Below are 22,232 nucleotides of genomic sequence, written 5' to 3'. Positions count from 1 at the left end.
TGTCATTTTTCTTGGACTTAACTCAAGCCACCATACTTACCTTGAGATGATTCAGGAGGCGATTGTCACTCTGAAGGAGAAGACTGGATCGATCCAGAAATTCATTGAAGGCGATACTGGCTCGAAGACGACGGCGAAACAGAGAAACGGCGCCCTTGAGCTCTGTCTCTAGCAATGTCGCTTCCTCTGCTCCAACTCCGGCGATGCTCTTCCCAGTTACTCTCCGAACGAATTTCGGATCGAAAGACACAACCACTGTGGCTGAATCGGAAGACTGCTCCATCTGCTTCAACCGGTGTGAGCTACGAACTCCTTCCTTCCGCTGCGGAACGGCTGTGGAGGTCACTTGTACTGGAGATCGAGCAATCAGATTCTCCTTATCTTCTGCGGAATCGCTGCTGATGATCGACTACTCTGCGTAGCAATCGGATTGATTGGCGATGCGCGAACTAGGGATTTAACAATCGACATCGCTGGATGAGCCGTTCTTTGACTCGATTTTCCGGCGACGGTGACAGCGGCGACGTGGCTGCCTCGCCGCTCTGATACCATGTTGGATTCTGCTACATGAGTGATGAGAGATAGGGAGGAACGAGACTAAGAAGAGGTGCAGAGAAGATGAAGAAGAAAGATAATGTTATTGATGATGAACGATACACTGGTTTATATAAGGGAAATAAAAGAAATAAAAGGAAGGGGGGATATTATTATTTTTATCCTCTAACACACTCATGTATAATAGTTCACAAATCACTTTGAATAGATAAATCGTGAACTCGACTAAGAAGGTGGTGTTGACAAGAATTGAACTTGTAAAATTCAAATACGAAAATTATGTTCACCCACTAAGTGTTTGCCCCTTTTTGACAACTATATAATTTTTATTTTTATTTTTATTTTTTGGAGTAGATGATGCAACATGACTTTATTCATATAAATGCTTGATGATGTGATACACCTGAACAGAATAATTTGAAACTTTCGTATTCAAATTGGATAAGAAAGATAAACATATATTATATACGGAAATTTTTTGGATGGAAGTCCACAATCACAATTTGTAAGTGTACACGAGATAAACTCTACTTTTATATAATACTCTGTAAATTACACCGTGAAAGATTAATCACACTAAGAATGCCTTATTTTACGGCTCGACCCAGAAAAATATTAGAAGATTGCAACACATATATTGTGGAAATGTGTTCTATAACTTCCTAATTTGCAAAACATGATCAGAAAAATATTGGAAGATTTGATCATTTCTTCCAATTATTTTCAACGAAGATCGTAGAAGAAAGCAAACATATATTTATAGTATGCTTGACCCGCAAGAAGTAAAATATACAATGCTAACTAATGAAAGTGCTTTGTGTGTAGGAAGAAATGTTGTCCAAATTGTATACATAAATTTTTAGATTACTTGTAAAGATGTTGAAGAAAATATTTGAGAATAGTCAAACATCACAGGAAAAAGTACACGACGTCAGCTTTTTTAAAAATAAAAAAATAAAGAAAATTCATTTAACGGCTATTATGAAAGTTGGCGGTTATATTATAATACGGAGTAAACACGACGAAGGTAACCCAACGCATCCTATTCATCACCGCCTTTCTCAGACGCGGCGAACCGATTTATAAATACATACGAGGAAATCATCATGTTACAAATCGAAACCCATTCATCAATTCTGAACACTTTCATTAGTGGACAGCTTAGCTTGTCGTTCAAGATTGATATATAGCAATTACAAACATACCTTTCATCCTTTTCTTCCTTTACAGGTTCACGAGAGTAATCTACAAGCCATTTTGGCCAGCATGGACATTGTTGTCATCGACCTGCCACTGAAAACGGAGCTGAGGTTATCAAGCAAGAAAAGATGGCGTCTTGCACTTTCTATGATCAAATGTTTGAATGCATTCCGCCATTATTCTAAACAAAATCACTGTGCCAAGCTCTTCCAAGCTCCATCTTACAGATATCTTCTCAAGAATCCCTCCAGGAAAGTGTCACCTGAACAATCTGACAGATTATCCATTGACGTGTATGATGATGATGAAGAACACCCTCGTTGTTTCCAGAATCTTGATCAGTCAAGCCTTGCAAAGATTGTCAAGGAGAAAAGCCTCGAGCATCTTACTAATCTTGGTGGGATTGCAGGCATTTCTTCTTCTCTGGACACTAATTTGGACGACGGAATCTATGGCGACGACCAGGATATTTCGCGTAGAAACCAAGCATTTGGAAGCAACACTTACAGTAAGCCGCCGGCCAAGAATCTCTTCCATTTTGTCTGGGAGGCGTTCAGAGATCCCACCATTATTATCCTCTTGGCTTGTGCTGTTTTATCGCTCGCGTTTGGGATCAAAGAGGATGGAATCAAGGAAGGATGGTACGATGGAGGGAGCATATTTGTCGCCGTCTTTCTGGTAATCTCCGTTTCCGCTCTCAGCAATTTCCGGCAGAGCAGACAGTTCGATAAGCTGTCCAAGATCAGCAAGAACATTCCGGTTGAGGTTGTCAGGGCCGGAAGACGGCGGCAGGTTTCCATCTTCGAGATCGTTGTCGGAGATATTGTCTGCTTGAAGATCGGAGATCAAGTCCCGGCCGACGGATTGTTGGTGGAAGGCCACTCGTTGCAGGTCGATGAATCGAGCATGACCGGCGAGAGTGATCACGTGGAGATCAATCATGATCAGAATCCGTTCCTTATTTCCGGGACGAAAGTGGCTGACGGATATGGAAGATTCTTGGTAACTTCTGTCGGCATGAACACCGCCTGGGGCGCCATGATGAGCGAAATCAGCAGCGATTCCGGCAGGTAATTAATATTTTATATATTAAGGTCTTACAAGTGGGTTAACTAGGTTTATAGATACTCGAGTATAGCCATTAATGTGCAATCCAACTATAAACTTAGATTTTTAGTTGAGATGGACCACATGCTTCAATTTGGTATTAGAGTCAGACCAAAGGTCATGAGTTTGAATCTAAGCACATGCTTCAATTTACTCTATTATGATTGGAGGTACTTCTGCTAATTAAGTTTTTTTATTGAATTCATGATGTAACAGTGAGGAGACGCCATTGCAGACGAGGTTAAACAAGCTTACTTCATCCATAGGAAAGGTTGGTTTAGCAGTGGCATTCCTCGTACTGGTTGTCTTGTTGGTACGATATTTCACCGGACACACTAAGGATGAAAACGGGAACAAAGAGTTCAACGGGAGCAAGACGAAGGCGGATGACGTGATCAATTCCGTGGTGGGAATCATAGCCGCTGCCGTCACCATTGTCGTCGTGGCAATTCCAGAAGGGTTGCCTCTTGCTGTAACTCTTACTCTCGCATATTCCATGAAGAGAATGATGAGTGATCAGGCAATGGTGAGGAAGCTCTCTGCTTGTGAGACAATGGGGTCTGCCACAACAATCTGCACTGATAAAACAGGAACTTTGACTCAGAATAAGATGAAGGTGACAAAGTTCTGGCTGGGAAAAGAGTCCATGGAGGGGAAGAACAAAGCTGAAATTGCAGGGGGAGTTCTTGAATTATTCCACCAAGGGGTTGGTCTTAACACAACAGGCAGTGTTTTCAGGTCAGATGATTCGGGTTTGGGTTTCGAGTTCTCAGGGAGTCCAACAGAGAAAGCCATTTTATCCTGGGCTGTTGAGGAGCTTAGCATGGATATGGAGGAAGTGAAGAGAAACTTCACTGTTCTTCATGTGGAAGCATTCAATTCAGAGAAAAAGAGGAGTGGGGTTTCCATGAAAAAGGCTACAGATAACACAGTTCATGTTCACTGGAAAGGAGCTGCAGAAATGATCCTTGGAATGTGTTCACATTACTATGATCTGGAAGGGAATAAGAAATCTCTGGATAGCAACGAGAGAGCGAAATTCGAGCAAATGATCCAAGGCATGGCTGCCAGCAGCCTCAGATGCATAGGCTTTGCACACAAACATGTCTCAGAAACACAACTTTCAGTTCCAGAAGATAGCCTAACTCTTCTAGGACTAGTAGGCCTGAAAGATCCCTGCAGAGATGGTGTGAAGAAAGCCGTCGAATCCTGCCAATTCGCGGGGGTGAACATCAAGATGATAACCGGAGATAACATCTTCACAGCAAAGGCAATAGCCACAGAATGTGGCATTCTGCATCCTAACCAAACACCAGAAGAAGGATCAGTCATAGAAGGGTTCGAGTTCAGAAACCTAACAGAAGCACAACGGATGGCACGAGTAGAAACCATCCGTGTAATGGCAAGATCCTCGCCTTTCGACAAACTCCTAATGGTGCAGTGCCTGAAGAAAAAAGGCCATGTAGTTGCAGTCACAGGAGATGGCACGAACGACGCCCCAGCTCTAAAAGAAGCCGACATAGGACTCTCCATGGGGATCCAGGGCACAGAAGTGGCTAAAGAGAGCTCAGACATTGTCATTTTGGACGACAACTTTGCTTCTGTAGCCACCGTCTTGATGTGGGGAAGATGCGTCTACAATAACATCCAGAAATTCATCCAATTTCAGCTCACAGTAAACGTGGCAGCCCTCGTGATCAACTTCGTGGCAGCAGTGTCTGCAGGAGAAGTCCCCCTCTCAGCAGTGCAGCTTCTCTGGGTCAATCTCATCATGGACACCTTAGGAGCATTAGCCCTCGCCACCGAAAAACCAACAAAAGAGCTCATGGACAGGCCACCCGTGGGCAGAACTGAGCCACTGATCACAAACATAATGTGGAGGAACCTGCTAGCTCAGGCCCTATACCAGATATCCATTCTGCTTGTCCTGCAATTCAGAGGGGAATCAATCTTCGGGGTGAGCAAGGGGGTGAATGACACGCTGATCTTTAACACGTTCGTCCTTTGTCAAGTGTTCAACGAGTTCAACGCGAGGAAGCTCGAGAAGAGGAATGTTTTCCAAGGGATACACAAGAATAAGCTGTTTGTGGGGATTATCTGCATAACAGTTGTGCTTCAGGTGGTTATGGTGGAGTTTCTGAAGAAGTTTGCTGACACAGAGAGATTAAACTGGGGACAATGGGGATTGTGTTTGGGATTAGCAGCTGCATCTTGGCCTATTGGTTGGGTTGTGAAATGCTTGCCAGTTCCTGAGAGACCAATCTTCAGTTACCTCAAATTGAAGAAATTCATGTAAATATCATTGTCATTTTATATTCTGTATTCTTTCCCAGTGGGGGATTTGATCTCCCTCTTCTGCCCATACTAGTATTTTTTTATTCTGTTATTGCATTGTATATTGGTACGTAATTGATATGATGGCATTAATTTTTTTATTGGTTAAGTATGATGATTCTTCTTTAATTAAAATTTCATTTTAATACCGGCTTTGGATGCTTTGTTGATGTGATTTTTCATTATTCCATATGGCAACTTTATAGAAAAATTTTAAAGTGTTGATTATTACATTACTCAGCCTTTTTACAATGATTAATACCCTTGTTAAATTATTGACACTTCTAAGGGCACTTAATTATAGACACCTCCAACGATGTGATACCTGACATAGATATTTAAGACTGTTGCGCTCCACATTCAAGGTCAAGAATCGATCCCTTAATGTTTGATTAAAGATTGATGGGTCGCTTCCACTCAACTATACCCCAAGTGGTTATCATGTATATTAACATGATTGTGCTGCGCTCTAGGGGCACAACTGTACAACTCAACTAGTCAACCAATTAAAAAATAGTGTTATAAGCTTTGCTTTGCCAGCACCATCCCCGAATCTTATCAGAGATTAAAAAAATAAAATATAGATTTGATCTTGTTGTAAGCACAAACATGTGGAAACATGTAAGACAGTTTAGTACATCAAGCAAGTAATGAAGGGAAAGGGAGAGGGTACAAACTTATATTAATATGATTATATGGAAAATCATTATTATATGTTAAAGAGTGATACTTGAAGTCCTGATCAGATTGTTTGTAGTGCTAAAAATAATCATGGAATTACAATTCTTTTCCCACCTAATTTCTTCCTTCCAATCAAACGCTCTGTTATGATATGCGGGTATTACTTAGAAGCTAATAAGAATTTATCCAATACACATTCACATTCCACTCATTTAAAAGTTGGTGTTTTTATAGCATAAAGTAGGGAGTAAACACGAGGAAAGTAGCCCCAAACTTAGCATTGTGCTCCATCTGAATTGACGCCAACGCACATCCCACTCATTTAAAAAGTAAATATGAACACCGTCTCTCTTAGACGCGGTTCGTGAACAGATTCTTTAGTATGTACCTATATAAATTCATGTCGGGAACTCATCATGTTACGAATCGAAACCCAGTCACCAATTCTCAACACTTAGAGTACAGTACTAGTGGACAGCTTGTGGTTCAAGATTGATATATAGCAATTACAAACATACCTTTCATCCTTTCTTCATTTACTGCTTCACGAGAGAAATCTGTTAGCCATTTTGGCCAGCATGGACATTGTTGTCATCGACCTGCCACTGGAAACGGAACTGAGGTTATCAAGCAAGAAAAGATGGCGTCTTGCCCTTTCTATGATCAAATGTTTGAATGCATTCCGCCAGTATTCTAAACAAAATCACAGTGCCAAGCTCCTCGAAGCTCCATTATCTTACAGATATCTTCTCAAGAATCCCGACAGGAAAGTGTCTCCTGAACAATCTGACAGATTATCCATTGACGTGGATGATGATGATGATGATGAAGAACACCCTCGTTGTTTCCAGAATCTTGATCAGTCAAGCCTTGCAAAGATTGTCAAGGAGAAAAGGCTCAAGCATCTTGCTAATCTTGGTGGAATTGGAGGCCTTTCTTCTTCTCTGGACACTAATTTGCACGACGGAATCTATGGCGACGACCAGGATATTTCGCGTAGAAACCAAGCATTTGGAAGCAACACTTACAGTAAGCCGCCGGCCAAAAATCTCGTCCATATTGTCTGGGAGGCGTTTGTGATCGCCTTCGCTTGTGCTGTTTTAGAGCGAGCGTTTGGGATCAAAAAGGATGGAATCAAGGAAGGATGGTGGGATAGAGGGAGTATGTTTGTCAACTTCTTTCGGGTAATCTTCTTTTCCGCTCTCATCAATTTCCGGCGGAGCAGACTGTTCGATAAGCTGTTGAAGATTAGCAAGAACATTCCGGTTGAGGTTGTCAGGGCCGGGAGACGGCGGCAGGTTTCCGTCTTCGAGATCGTTGTCGGAGATATTGTCTGCTTGAAGATCGGAGATCAAGTCCCGGCGGATGGATTGTTGGTGGAAGGGCACTCATTGAAGGTCGATGAATCGAGCCTGACCGGCAAGAGTGATCACGTAGGGATCAATCATTATCGGAATCCGTTCCTCATGTCCGGGACGAAAGTGGCTGCCGGACATGGCAGATTCTTGGTAACTTCTGTCGGCATGAACACCGCCTGGGGCGCCATGATGACCAAACTCACCACCGATTCCGACCTGTAAGATTTTACTCCGTATATATTAAGGTCTTAATTAGTGAAGTTAACTAGGTTTTTGGATACATTCTTTGTGCGAAATGGCACGAGGGGAGGGGAATATGTTAGGTTTTGAAAATTGAGGGACAATATTTATACAATTAATAATTTAAGGGTGACATTGATAATTGACATATATGTGAGGGATATAAATTACAATTTTCTCTTTCACAAATTTTATTTTTTATTTATGGTCCATACAACTGTGTGGATAGGGGTGGAAATAGGCCGAATCGAGCTTTAGAAAATTAGGCCTGGACCTGAGCCTGTATGTAGGATTTTTGTTAGGCTCAAGCCTGAGCCTACAATTAGCCTGGCCTAGCCTGAAGCCTCTTTAAAAGCCTGTTTAATATGTAGGCCATTAAAAAGGCTTCAAAGTAAGTTCTGTTTTGAGCATAGTTAAAACCTATATATTAAGTCTTTTTAAAAACTTTAATTAGTATTTCTAAATAATTTAAAAAATATACCTAGCTAATACAAAATTAATATATAACTACATAAGTATATCGCCACAATGCAAACATAATAGTATTAAAACATATATAAAATAAAATATAACAAGTCATAACTTCAACATGCTTGTTAACTTGTTTAGGAATGAATTCAATTGTATTATTGATTGTCATCCTATATAATCTCATAAATAGTTAACAATCAACTCACATAATTAAGTCATGACACTTCATTAAATATTTAACAGTAAGAACAATTAAACAATAAGATCACTTATAATAGGATTAACAACAATGTTTATATTTGAATCAGAATTTAGAATGTGATTTTGGAGGTGGAGGATTAGGGTTTGATAATTATATATACTTGGAATTATATTGTAAATATAAAAATATATTAAGTATAAAATAGAATATATATACTAACTTATATGTGTGTGTGTGTGTGTAAATAGGCTAGGCCTGTAGGCTTGAAGGCCAAGCTTGATATAAATAGGTCTGATCTGGCTTGTTTAGTTTAATAGGTTTAAAAATGGGCCCAAGCCTAACCTTTTTACTAAACAAGTCAAGCCTATGTAGGCCTTAAATAGGTCGGGCTTTAGGCCCCTATGAACGGGCCTGGCCTATTCCCGCCCCTATGTGTGGACCATCTGGCTGTAGAGAACAAATAGTGGAAAATGACTTCCCCAAAAAAAGGGGGAAGTCATTTTCCATAAAAGAGGGCTTATTTTCCATTGACTTCAAGCCATTTTCCTTTGACTTCTCTTTTCCTTGCCAAGCCAAACACCAAAAACTCGGAAAATGATTTCTAGAAATCATTTTCCGGGTTTCCAAACACACCCTAAATCACATTGTGATTTACTACTATATACCTTCAGAAATTTCATCGAGCACCCAATATGATGGGTTCCTTGTGAGAACCGTAATCCTCCCATTTAATGGGTTGTGAGTCGTCATGATTTAGCATATCCACAAATTTTGTTGGGTCAGAATATGGGCTTGGGGTGAGGAATTTTACTTTTTGTGTACAAGTAGGGTTGTTAAATAATGATTGTTTGTTCATTAAACACAATATAAAGTTTTTAATGAAATATAGGATGTTAAAGGACCTAAAGTTTCATATTTAATTGATGAGAATACTAATTCAAGGGATTTGTCTATTCTCAGAAATATTTTTAAACCTAGGGATGTGAACCGTATGGGAAAATGCTCTGTCGTGCAGCCGGAGGCCACCACACTGCCATTTCACGGCAGCAGCCTCAGGCCACCTCATTTCGCTGCTTCTTCGACGTAAGCTGCTCGGTCGCAGCAGGTGCGACAGCATATGTAGCCGTCCTCCTTTCAGCGGATGGCCATTTCTTGGCGTCAACAAATGGCGTACTCCCTCATTGTGCGAGCCCTCTTACGGCCAGAGGCCTTAGCTTGCAAAGACGTCCTATCGTGATGCTTCTAGGGTTGCTTTACACACTGATTGCTCTGTTCTACACCGCTATATCACTCTTACCAAGCCTAGATCATATGCTGGAATTGTGATTGATGATTGTTTACGTTTAATTATTTCGGTGTCCTTTATTTTTGGTTCCTAGACAATCAAATGTGATTTGCTCATACTTTAGCTTCTAAAGTTTCTAATTTGTACTGAGACTCTGTCTCGCTAGACTTTGTTACAGCTCTTTTGAATTAATATATTTTAGCAGTTTTTGCTTTCAAAAAAAAAAAAAAAAAAACAATCTTCATCTTGGCCTATTGGTTGGGTTGTGAAATGCTTGCCCGTTCCAGAGAAACCAATCTTCAGTTACCTCAAATTGAAGAAATTCATGTACATATCATTGATTCATTGTCATTTTATAGTCTGTATTTTTTCCAAGATGGGGATTTGATCTCCCTCTTCTGCTCATACTAGTATTTTTTCTGTTATTGCCAATTGTATATTGGTATGTAATTGATATGATGGCATTAATTCTTTTATTGGTTATGTTAATTCTTCTTTAATTGGTACATATTTGTATTCTGCTTTAGGATTTTCCTTCCACATTTGTTTTTGAAATTGTCATCAAAGACAAAGGACCCATCCGTTAGAATTAACTCTTTAAATTGTGTACTTGTCGTTAATACATTATGTATCTTTAGTTAAAAGATTATGTACTCATAAATAAATTAAGCATACATAATATACTAACTCCAGGATTCTGGGTGCATAATTTATTAACCAACTACATAGACATAATATGTTAATTGTAATAGATACATAATTTATTAACTAAAAGTACATAATATATTACAGTAAATACTGTTATAAATTCATATTTATGGACATTATTATGGCATTGATTACTTGATTTGTAACTATTGTAACAGTCAATTTATATAGATTATATATATATTGGACTCCGTATTTAAACCTTGTTGGTATTTTGTGGTCCAAATGCCTATAATTTAATTTGTTATTTTCACTCACCGGCCAACTTTAATTTTCAGTCGACTTAACCGCCAGGAAATAGTCAAATGATCATCACATGAGCCTCCATAATAATGAAGGTATTTATGTGAAAAATGAATATTCATTAATTTCCTGCATATATTCATGTGAACCCTCCCACTATGTCACATGTAATGTCCCATTTGACCACCCAAGAACATTCATGTCTGGAAAAGTTTGCATAGTGCATTGCATTATTGATTAATACATTTTAATTATAATTATAACTTTAACACATTTATTATAATGTTGAAATATTAAAAATAAGAAGAAATCGCAAAAAGTATATGATTTTAGAATTATAAAATGCAAAGCATAGATATATATAAATCTCACCATGATTTTAAAGCATTAATCATGGGATTTACATTAAATTTTGGAAGAAAAAAAAAAAGACTAAATTGATGGCCAAAAAACCCAAAAAAATTTCAAGTAATTGCCACCAATTTTCTTCTTGTTTTGGGCGTCACCTTCTTCCGACCACATTAACAAGATTGATGAATTCCATGTACAACACTACAAACTATTTGAAGAAAAAAAAAAAAAAACTAAATTCGAGATAGTTGGTAAATCGAGAATGATCTGAACCATGTATTGATCGAAATGGAATGGTCAGGATTGAAAGAAGGGCTAACACTGCAAGGTTCTGGGCCGAGACTTATCCAAGATTGACCACATCACATGAACATCTTCATATCCACAAGCCATAACTTCACCATGCAAATCTGCTGTTAATCTACTCTCATATTCGCCTGCATATAATCATCAAATATATAAGGAAATGTTCAACCTCAACTTAATTAAGTACTGGAGGAGTTAATGTAAGATGGTATCAAAGTAAAAACAATAGAGGTTAAGGTTTGTACCAGGTTGTTGCTGGGAGTTCTTGTCTCTGGGCTGATGATTGAACAGCGTGCGAGCTTTCCTGAAGGGAGTAGTGATTGCTCGTACCCAGGAAGCCATTTAGATGAGATTAAAGTTGTAAGATTATTGTGTGGATTTTGAGGTTGTGACTTGTGTGTATGTAGAGGAAGAGCAGAGAGCGGTCGGGTGGTTAAATAGTAGGGGACAACAAGTTGTAATAAAGAAGGGAGGAGGCAAGATCCGTGAACAGAGCGCACCAAATAATTATGACCTCGCACTCAAAAATGGAGTATGATTCTTATGCCTTTACGAGTTGAGTCTTTTCTTTTTGATACATTAGTATCCCAATTGATTGGTCAAGGTTTACAGAATCTTAGATTATCCATGTAATAAGATTATCTCCAGGAAGATAATTTGAGATTTTGGAAATATAAGAATACCTTATCTGTTTGGTTTTGATTGTGAAATGTAATATTATTTTATTTGATTAATGATTATATTTTAGGTAATTTTACAATTATATATATTAAAGTATGATAGAGTTAATTCATGTTGATTGGTGGGAGTATTCATGTTTTCAGAAACCCCACCTAATTTAATGTGAATGAAAAATTATCTACTCTCAAAGAATATTCCGTATTATTCCATCCCCATGTAAAGAAAATAAAAATATAAATATTATGGCTTAGAAAAACAAGCCAATTACAGCGTGTTTTATGATGTTGAGTAAAGTATAATATAATATTTCTCTAAAATAACGAGTCATCAAATTACGAAGTTTATAGTTCAAAAATATGTGTATATAAAAACACTTTAATTTTGTAAAAGCTATTCTCAAATAAAATTAGACTGAAACTTAGTCAATTTATATATTTAAATATTACCAGAACTTGATCTCAATCAAATAGAGCATCAGCAAAACGTATGATCTCCACATAAAATCTAACAAAAACTCAAACTAAGATTATTTAGAGTCCGAAACAGTTATCAAATACCAATCTTACACCATGATCACAAGTCCCATCTAAAAGCGTCATAAGTTTATAAATCTTAATAATTTGATAAAATTTTGAAATTTTTGCGGGTGATAATGTGATATTTTTATTTGATTATTAATTAATTGTATCGAAAATATCCAAACCGACAGTGCAAGGAATTGGGCGAGGACGGACCGTCCCATGGCACATGCCGCACGCTGCTCTAAAGCATGAAACCACAACCCAGTTTACATTATATTGTGTCAACTTTAAGTAGTTTACTTACACTTATATTAAATAAATATAATTTGAAATAATAAATCTTGAAAATGATGATCCAAATTCAGTTAACCGGTAGAAAAATACTCAGAATTTCTCTGAATTTTGTCAGTGCTGGACTTGGGATTCTTCACTGGTTAATACCATGTGCTCCTTTCTTGAGTGGGCGGGTTGAATTTTAAATAATTTGAAAAATTGTTTTAAATAAGTAATGTAAGAGATATGTTGGAATCTTAATAAGATAATGTAACGTTATATATATGATTTGTATTAAAGAACACTTTGCAATGAAGAGAAAATTAAGAATCAATTAAAACTATTTATTTATAAATATCTTCTCAAAAAAATGACTCTAACTAGTTCTTAATTTTCTCCTAATCACATGTACTCACGATGTGTACCTTTATATATAGGGCATAATTTTTATCAAAATAAAATTTACCATGCGAAGTGTGGTAAATACTAGCTATCTAGATCTAGCAATTAGGGGAAAATAGAGTCAAATTATGAAAATTTATAATATTTATAAAATTGACCTTTTTTTATTTTTAATTTTTTAGCCATTGATCATTTTAGATGAATGGATCAAATTAATCTACATTGTATATATGTATTTTCAGTGTTGAATAGAAAAAAAGAAATTTTTCTATGGTTTTTTATTGAAATTTATTACAAAATTTAAAGGTATTCAGTAAGGGTTTTATTTATTTATTTTTTAATATTTTGGAAACAAAAGATATGTTTTTTATTCAAAAAGAAATGTAAAATAAAAATATATTGAATTTTTAATATTTTGTTTTCTTGTAAAGTGATGAGTATAAATTTCTAGGTTGACTTGCTTTAATAATATCTCATTTGGTCGGTGAAGGTAGTCAAAGAACATCGAGCTTAATCATTGCTAACGTTGGGTGATTGGAGAATTGGGCGGTTTGACTCCTCTCTCATACAAGTTATGATTATTGACTTTTATTTAAGAAGTTACAACATTACACATTACGAAATTATAATTCTAACGTAATAATCTTTAATTTACGATTGAAGTTTACCATCACTACTCAAAAGTATGTTATGAGTAAATTACACTTTGTAATCTTAGTCGATAAAAAATACAAAGAGATAAATTAGTATAAGTTATTTATAACTAATACGTTCAAACCTAGAAAGTCAATAGATCAAGTTTCACTCAAAACACACATTTAAATAGCGATTGTGAATTTTTTCATAAATATTCGCAAAATACTATTTATCTGTTCTTGAAAAAAAAAAAAAAAAAAGCGAAATGTGCTGGGTTTGAGTTTAATTCGCCCAAACCAGTTCTAATTTATTTGGGCCTCAAATATAGAGATTGTTGGGCCTCATTGTCTTGATTATATGGGCCAAAGCCCATTCAATAAAAAGCAAATTCCTTAAGTATGGAAGTTAGCACCATCTTCCTACCAGATGGAACTTGATACTTGATAGAATGCATTATTGTTCAAAAAAAAGTATAAATTGAGAAAAAAGGGCTAAATAATTAATTATAAGAAGAAGAAGAAAAAAAAAAAAAAGATAAAACAACCATTTACATTCATATCTATGATGGTACTAATGCAAATCAACACTAAAATAGTCAAAGGGAATAAATAAATCGGAGTCTGATTGGTGAGTTGATTACACAATTCGCAATTTATCTTTACCTTGTGATTTTAGTCGACAAAGGACCACAAGAAAATAAATCAACCTTTACCCATAGCTGATCGACTCAAATCAAAAGGACAAGAATTTGAACTCATAATCTTATAATTATAAGTGTGGATCTCTTGCTATCTTAAGTATGATTACCCCTTATTGTTTCTATCTTGGTTCTTGCTAATAGTGTTGATGGGAAACAATAAAGTCCCCCATCATGGACAAATGCAAACCATAGCTTTTTCTCATTTTTGGTACCTGATATTTGTCTAATCAACACCAAGCTTTATCATACCCCCTTTACACCAAGAATCATTGGGACCAATAAATTCATCATCACCACATTATTTGAGCAAATACTATTCCACCAAATGTTTATATAAATTCTAGTATATATTAAACAATGTGTCTTGCAATAAAATCACATTATTTTTTACTTATAAAGTGTTCATTTTTAATATGGATTGATATGATACATTTATGGTATTGATCAATAAGTTTTAATTCGAGTAAAAATAAACTCCTAGAAGAGAAGATCGAATGGAGAAGCAAAAGATTAAAGTAGGAAATAGAGGGTAGGATAAAAATGGTGAAATAGAGCTGTGAAAGGATAAAGGGGGAAAGAGACTGACGATAATTTTATGATATATATATTTTTTTATTATTGAACGATTGACTTCCTAATCCGCCGTAAATGTTATTTCTAAAATCGAACACATAATTTTAGTAGGTTTCATATACCTGAGCTTGTATCATAATAATATGCTAAACATAATATTATTTGTGTGTTTGCTGGGTACAAACTCTAGCCGAGTTAGTCAGACACTTGACTTAGTAAACACAATATTCTAAATTTGACTCCTTGAAGGAGCTGTCCCTCCATACCCTAGAGTGCAAATAATTAACTTATAACTATTGCACGCTCCCTCGTCAAAAAAAAAAAAAAAAAAAAAAAAAAAACATGCATATTACACAAAACCAGCTTTACCTAACGACATGATGCATGTTATAGTCACAAAGCAAAGGTTTTCTTACCAGTCAAAGGATAACCTTGGTCGTAATACATCCAGCTAAATATGGACCCATCAAGACATCCTTTTGTCATCTCCAATGAAAAAATGTAAAGTGAAAGTAAAGCCCTTTTTGGGCCAAAACAAAATCCACTTTGGAAGAAAATGATGTGACCAATTTTCACCACCATGCCAATCATACCACTATACATTAGTGTTGTTATGTTTTAGGTGGCATGTATTGAATCATGATTCAATTCATATGAATAATTCATGAGCCATTATTATTATTGCCCATAATGTCACAACTTTTTGACATGCAGTGTAGTATGTTATAATCATTTATTCAGTTCATTAAACGTTGTGAATCGATCGATCTATCCACAAATAACGTACTATCTGAGGTATTTGTCCTAATAACATATATAGTCGGAATTGAATCTCCAATAACGTTATTGCATTACACACTCAGACACTTAGCCGATCAAAATATTAACCCCAACAATTATTAAGAGATCTCCTCATAATATTCTCAACTAAGAGTGTATGTGTAACCGGAATCTATGGGATTAAATGGGCTCCACAAGAAGTGATTATATATGTAGCCCATGCATGCACGGACCATGAAAGTATGAAACACACCCAAAGACAGCCTTTATGAAATCTTGGGAAATAAATAATTTTGGGACCAAAAAAAGGGCACAAAACTGCTTTTTTCATGAAAAAAGTGCAAAGTAGTCGATGGATATGATCGATCGATTAAAGGGACTTTTTCAATCCATTTTTTAATAAAGTTTCTTATGGATGGATATGTTTAAGTGTTGTTAAAGTACTTGTTATATGTTGCGGAGATGCAGACCTGATAATTTTTTTAAAAATTCTTTTTTTTTTAAAAAAAAAATGAGTAGTGGACAGTCACTATTCAAAGATAAATATAGGATAAATTCTGCTTTTGCATAATAAGATACAAATCACACTGAAAAGATAAATCGTACTAAAAATACCGGCTGAACTGATAAAGTGTTGATAAGAATGGAACTTATCACTTTCAAATATAAAAATAAAATAAAGCAACTTTTGTTTTTTCTTGTTGCTTTTCACTGTCGGCAATAGTTTGAATAGGTTTAAAAGTAGGAAAAGGATGTATCAAAAGACATGAAAACCGGCATTATTACGTAGGATAGTAGTGAACAGATGCATCAGATTACAGTTCAGCGTCACTGTTTTGAGATTATTAGACCAAATTCTGCTTACTTCCAGACAAATTTCTCTAACTAAATTATCCAACTTTTAAGTTTGTCTTAGTCCTTGTGCATTATATTGTAGCAAATTATTTAAGAGTGCCACGTATCCTTGAAAGTTCTGGACTTGGCCACTTTAATTTTCTCAGCATGATTTTTTTTTTTTTTATATAAAGTCACAAGTTTATGTTGTTGGATTACAATTTACAAAGTAATGAATTAATATATGTACACAAACTTGTGTGAATGGTAGCCCAGCCCAACAGTGTTACATTGATATGAGCCATTGGTTCAAACTTGCAATCATTATTGTGTGGACCATGATCTACACAAGTTGTGTAGACCATATTTTGTCTATTGTAAAATAATGTACATTTAATACAATAATAATATACATTCAATACAAAAATAATGTACATTATATTGTATAATGTACATTCAGTACAAAAAAATATACATTTAGTATAATAAAAATGTACTTTTTGTTATGGTGCACATAACATTGTGTGGACCATGATCCATACAATAATTTGCCTCAAACTTGCACCATACGTGGCACATCCCACCACGTTGATTCAGGATTGGGCATTACCCATAGATTCTCAAAAATAATTCAAATTAATAATAACACATGCATATAGGCATGCACAAAAATGATAAATTTGAAGCGACAACTTTTCGTAGGAAAGATGAAGAGTTTGAATTGGCCATTATATTACACCCATGGATTCTCTTCTCCTTTCTTCTTAGCTTTAGTCTTTACACAAATAATCAAAGTCATCACTCATCAGCTACTAAAGTATTCTGCTGCTCCATGTGGTAGCAGCTTTCATCTATTTATCTAACATCATTCTCCACTTTCAAACTACACAAACACACAAAATAGAATAGTAAACTAAGGTGCTTTATTTAATTTCTCACTTCCATGGCACTAATGACCAATGAAATGCTATGTATTTTTGTACTTGGCTTAATATGCATCATTAATCCCCCCCCCCCCCCCCCCCCAACACACACACACACACACACACACACACACACACACACACACACACACATATATATATATATATATATATATATATATATATATATATATATATATATATAGGAAAATAAACAAACACTTTAAAATGATAAAAGTCCTGTTTGGTAAATGACTGTTAGCTGATTGGGTTAATTAGAGGTATAACTAGTTGATAACATTAGCTGATTGTAGAAAGATGTTTGGTAAATTAGCTGTTAGCTAATAGTTGTTTGGTATAATTTCTTTTTTAAAAAAAAATTAATTAAAAAATTGTTTTGAGCAGCTTTTTGAATTTTAGCATTTTGGAGTTACAAAAAGTTAAGTAACCAAACACTTATATTGATTTTTAACCAAATCAAAAAGTTAATAGTGATCAAATAAGTTAAAATTAGACTAACTATTTTATCAAACATGACCAAAATCTCATACATTATCTAGGTTATGTAATGAAGGTGCACTATATTTAAAATGTCAATGGTTTAAATTTGAATGTCGTCACTTACCATAATCGCATCCCAAAAACTTTCATGTAGCAATGTGTATAATAAATGCAACGTTTAATAAATATCTATCCATATTCTTCAATCTTCATTGCTGCAAGACAATTTTTCAGCAAATTAATTAATTAATTAATAATAATAATAATAATAAAATAATGGAAGGGAAACTTTAGAATGGAAGAATAAAGAGGGCAGCTATCCCTATAGCAGTCAAGTTTCTGACACGAGGAATGTCTAGGTTTGCTACCATGGTAGAGCATACCGACAAGCGTAGCCTTCCAAAACCTTTCTTAGATCAATATTATCCACAAGCGTGCATCATTTTAAACCCCCAACAAAATATTCAATTACTTGTCCAGAAATAAAGTGTGGAGCATAATTCTTGTATTTGAAGATTACAAATTCAGTTATTGTTAATATATTTTTAGTCGAGTCAGTCGTTCAAGATCTTTCTAGTGCGACTTACCTCTTATATATGATTTCTGTGTAACTTTTAAGTTATTGCATAAGAGTTATACCTATTACGTATGTGCATACCCTTAAGTAGTAGTTGAGAACTTTTTCCCCTCAATTTAAAAAGCATTGGATTAATTAACCTTAAATACAAATTAATTATTAAAAGAGCACAACATGAACAACACTAATGCTGCCCATATGTCATGTGCCATTTTCATGTTTCATGATGGGGAAAAACCTATGCCCTATACTTAATAAATTCTATGAACCATAACCTAGAACATTAAACTATGGAGCTAGAGTACAATTGTGCTATTCTATATTCATAATGCGTGCCACAATAAGTTGGACTTAACTTTTCTTTTGGCCATTAGTTTACCAAAACCTAGCTAGCTATTTTATTTAGTTCAAGTCATTTAATGCTTTCACTACCTTTACATGATGTGACTAACTAAGTATGTTTATTAACTATAAATGTATTTATTACTATAAATGTATTTATTGCTATAAATATACGTTTATGTACGTGTCCGAGTTGGTAGAACATGTTTTTCTATTAAGATTTTTAAATTTAATTTTTGCAAGTTCACAGTATATAATCTATCTATATTTTTAAATAGCGACAGCTGATTACTCTCCATTAATAAATAAATAAATAACATTTGGAAAATTTGTTCGTGCTTAATGGGATCCACCACACGCATCCCTTCTTGCTTGGGGAAATGCTACTTAGGAAACTCCACCACCCCAACCCCACTAACCCTCTCCAATATCTCCTTCTTTTGTCCACAACCAAAAATGACAATTCAAACCATGCATCCTCCCATTATGTTTATTATTTAATTTTCTTTTTGTAGCTAAGGCATTTTGTGTCATTGAACCATGTTCAAATCTACACCCTAGTCCCTATACATACATGCTACATATATACCCACCTTGCTTTGAGAATTACAATTACCATATGTCCCCTTTGTTGTAAAATTGAGGGAGAAATAATCCAAACTTCTCTTTGCTATTTTGGCATGACAACAAAAGAAGCCCACACCCCCAATTCTTAGCCCCATTCTCTCACACTCCTCTTCCCTAGTTAGAGTAATGATTTGGTGCATTTATTGTGTGGGTTGTCCATTGTGTGTTCATGACACCAATATAATGCCACCCCCACCCCACCCTATCCCAACAAAAGGTACAATAATCCTTTGTAATTTATTAATGTTGTTTTGATGTGGGTTTGTCATCTGAGGAAAAGATCTGATGATGATGATCTTTGATACACCCCCATGGTTCTACTTGATTGTTTCCTCACCCTTAATCATATCCCTTGACTATTCTCACCCGCCCTCGTCATTCATGAATCTCAATCTTTCAAATATCATTTCAAGCTATATACACACACACACAATTATTTTTTATAATTTTAAAAAGTTCCAAACTTTTTTTTTTTGGAAAAGAATTGCATTTCATCAGTGAAAAAAAATAAATAAATACGGAGTAAATTAAATATGAGTTCTTATGTCTTACTCTTGGTGTATTTTATTATAGCGTATTACTTTTAAGAGTTAATTTCACTTTTTTCCTATGACTGTTGGAGTCTTTGTTAATTTCAATCCGCAAATGTTAAAACTGTCAATTTAGTATCTTAACTATTCAATTTTTATCAATTTTGATTACTCCGACCAAATTACCGGTCAAAACTCACCGAAAAATATTAATAGATAAAATAAAGATGATATTTTAGTCTTTTTACTTCCCTTTTCTTTCTTCTTTAAATACCCTCATTATTTTAATAGCAATGTTACCCCTTAAGGAAGGAACGCCAAATTCAATCCAATCCTCCCCATCGAGAGCGACCTTTCTCGCCCATAAGTCGACAACCTTATTTTTCTCACTAAAGACATGGTCCAACTTCACTATCTAAATTCTCTTAATTCACTCTTTGCACTTTTGAATAACCCATAAATGAATTTCAATTAAAACTCTTTAACCTTGTCCCAAAAGGTTGAATCCTCAACCCTAAAGGCCCCTCACACTCCGACTCGACAGAATATGTGGGAGGAAGTAAATCACGGTGACTCAATGATTCAGTAGACTAAAACTCTTTAACCTTTATCTACTATCAAACAGCCACAAAAACACACTAGTTTGAGTGTAATGAGTGGGTTTCAATTAAGACACTTTAAACTTTACTAGGTGCTCATCAATTGTAAAGAGGATCCACCCCAAAAGTCTAAGAAGTCATAATGTAGATTCAGTACCTTTGTTGATTCTGCCCCTCCCATCCCCTTCCCCACTCAAAAGTCCATAGCTACCATCATGTTTATATGACCGGACCACTCCACTAAAAACCAGTATAGTCATATAGTAATTTACGTACTGTGACAAACTTTATTTTTATTTTTTATCAACAAGTCCCTATGTACTGTTATCATGCATGCCCATCACTCATTCACTCAACCTTAAAGTTAGTGGGTCATTTTGTTGATGTGCCCTAATCAAACTTGGTATCATGTTCGATACACTTTAATCAAATCCAAGCCAGGGGTAAAAAGGGGAAATGAAATTATGGCAATTTTAATTTGGTCCACCGAAAAATGTTTTCCTTGAATCGGAAGAAAAATGACTTTAATTTAATTTTCCTTTGTTTGGTTCATGGAAAATATTTTTCATCTCCCTTCTCCTCGTCGCCCTTACAGGGCGTTTGGTTCACTGTAATTTAGTTGTAGTTGAATTGCAATTCAGTGGATACCTCAATTACATTGTTTGGTTGGAGGGAATTGTAATTCCATAGAATTGTAATTCAATGAATTTGAGAAAGGAAAAACACATGAAATGACATTACTACCCTTGGTTGTTATTACTATTATTATTACACAAGGGTATTTTAGTCTTTATACCACTTATTTCCTTCTCAATTTCAATAATTCTATTTCTCCCTACCAAACAACGTAATTTGAATTCCTACTTTATTCCCACCTTATTATTTTCCCACCGAATTACAATTCCTTTCCGCCCTAATTCATTCCTTCCAACCAAACGCCATTTACAGTATTTTGTTTTCTATGAAAAACAAGTAGGACAATTATGTCCTCACCAACTTTTCTTAATTACCACTATTATCATTGTTGTTGTTATTGTGTAAGTGTATAATTGTCTTTATACTCATTATTCCTTACAATTTCAAACCCAACCAGACAATGAAATTCATATTCCCAGTAATTTATTTTCCGCCAACCAAACAATTGAATTTATTTTTTTGGAATTTATTTTCCATGAAATTTCAATTCCATTTCCCTTCAAATATTTCCCAGCGAACCAAACGGGTTATTAGTGTGCAACTGCTTGAAAGGTAAGTCCAACATTTTCCCATCAAAATGTAGCACTAACGGTTACACAAGTATAAAAAATAAAATTGTACATTTACTAATATCTATAATTTTGACTTGGTGATAATAACTTTAACTATTTTATTTTTGTTTTTTAACCGTAAAAGTTACAGTTTTTTTTAGTATTGAAATCATGAATCTCCATTGCAAGTTGGCTTATTTTCTATCTAATTAGTAGTTTTTTTTTTTTTTTTTTTTGGGGGGGGGGGGGGGGGGGGGTGGATTACATATTAATGCATATTTATATAAATGGAAGTATGGAGTTCCGTTACTTGAGAGATAAAAATCATAATCTTCAAAGAGTTAATACCCAAAATCGTCCTCGACTATAGTGGTTTTTCTCAATTTTGTCCTAAACGACTTTGGTGACCTAATATCGTCCTAGAGTTTTGTGTTTCGCTCAATTT

The 22,232-nt window shown here is 35.3% G+C and overlaps 2 protein-coding genes and 1 long non-coding RNA gene across 5 annotated transcripts; 2 read left to right on the top strand and 1 right to left on the bottom strand.

Moving 5' to 3' along the window:
* Positions 1 to 1,677: 1,677 nt before the first annotated feature.
* Positions 1,678 to 5,305, top strand: LOC109175881 (putative calcium-transporting ATPase 13, plasma membrane-type). Its single transcript, XM_019325249.1, has 2 exons — positions 1,678 to 2,825; positions 3,079 to 5,305. Exons 1-2 carry the CDS (start codon positions 1,822 to 1,824, stop codon positions 5,156 to 5,158), a joined length of 3,084 nt encoding a protein of 1,027 aa, XP_019180794.1. The 5' UTR covers positions 1,678 to 1,821; the 3' UTR covers positions 5,159 to 5,305.
* An 858-nt stretch (positions 5,306 to 6,163) lies between these two features.
* On the top strand, positions 6,164 to 9,605 carry LOC109175884 (putative calcium-transporting ATPase 13, plasma membrane-type). 3 transcript variants are annotated; one of them, XM_019325254.1, is made up of 4 exons: positions 6,265 to 6,387; positions 6,431 to 7,453; positions 9,109 to 9,266; positions 9,302 to 9,605. In XM_019325254.1, exons 2-3 carry the CDS (start codon positions 6,456 to 6,458, stop codon positions 9,233 to 9,235), a joined length of 1,125 nt encoding a protein of 374 aa, XP_019180799.1. In that variant the 5' UTR covers positions 6,265 to 6,387; positions 6,431 to 6,455; the 3' UTR covers positions 9,236 to 9,266; positions 9,302 to 9,605. The 3 variants fall into 3 exon arrangements, with proteins under 3 accessions (XP_019180798.1, XP_019180799.1, XP_019180797.1); XM_019325252.1 differs by having other exon boundaries at positions 9,109 to 9,605; XM_019325253.1 differs by having other exon boundaries at positions 6,164 to 7,453; positions 9,109 to 9,605.
* Positions 9,606 to 10,684: 1,079 nt separating this feature from the next.
* LOC109175887 lies at positions 10,685 to 11,553 on the bottom strand. Its single transcript, XR_002053322.1, has 2 exons — positions 11,287 to 11,553; positions 10,685 to 11,172 (listed from the first exon to the last, which is right to left on the bottom strand). It is a non-coding gene; the product is annotated as an uncharacterized LOC109175887 (long non-coding RNA).
* Between the last annotated feature and the right edge of the window lie 10,679 nt (positions 11,554 to 22,232).

Source organism: Ipomoea nil, unplaced genomic scaffold (genome assembly GCF_001879475.1).
Source record: "Ipomoea nil cultivar Tokyo-kokei standard unplaced genomic scaffold, Asagao_1.1 scaffold0688, whole genome shotgun sequence".
Taxonomy (NCBI): Eukaryota; Viridiplantae; Streptophyta; class Magnoliopsida; order Solanales; family Convolvulaceae; genus Ipomoea; species Ipomoea nil.
Note: the sequence above shows the minus strand (reverse complement) of the source record. Positions and strands in the feature narration are given on the sequence as shown.

Bases quoted from the DNA above. Each gene is read 5' to 3' on its own strand.
- LOC109175884 (XM_019325253.1), top strand. From the start codon at position 6,456: ATGGACATTGTTGTCATCGACCTGCCACTGGAAACGGAACTGAGGTTA. The intron at 7,454-9,108 runs GTAAGATTTTAC...GTCTATTCTCAG, and splicing joins CTCACCACCGATTCCGACCT to AAATATTTTTAAACCTAGGG.
- LOC109175881 (XM_019325249.1), top strand. From the start codon at position 1,822: ATGGACATTGTTGTCATCGACCTGCCACTGAAAACGGAGCTGAGGTTA. The intron at 2,826-3,078 runs GTAATTAATATT...ATGATGTAACAG, and splicing joins ATCAGCAGCGATTCCGGCAG to TGAGGAGACGCCATTGCAGA.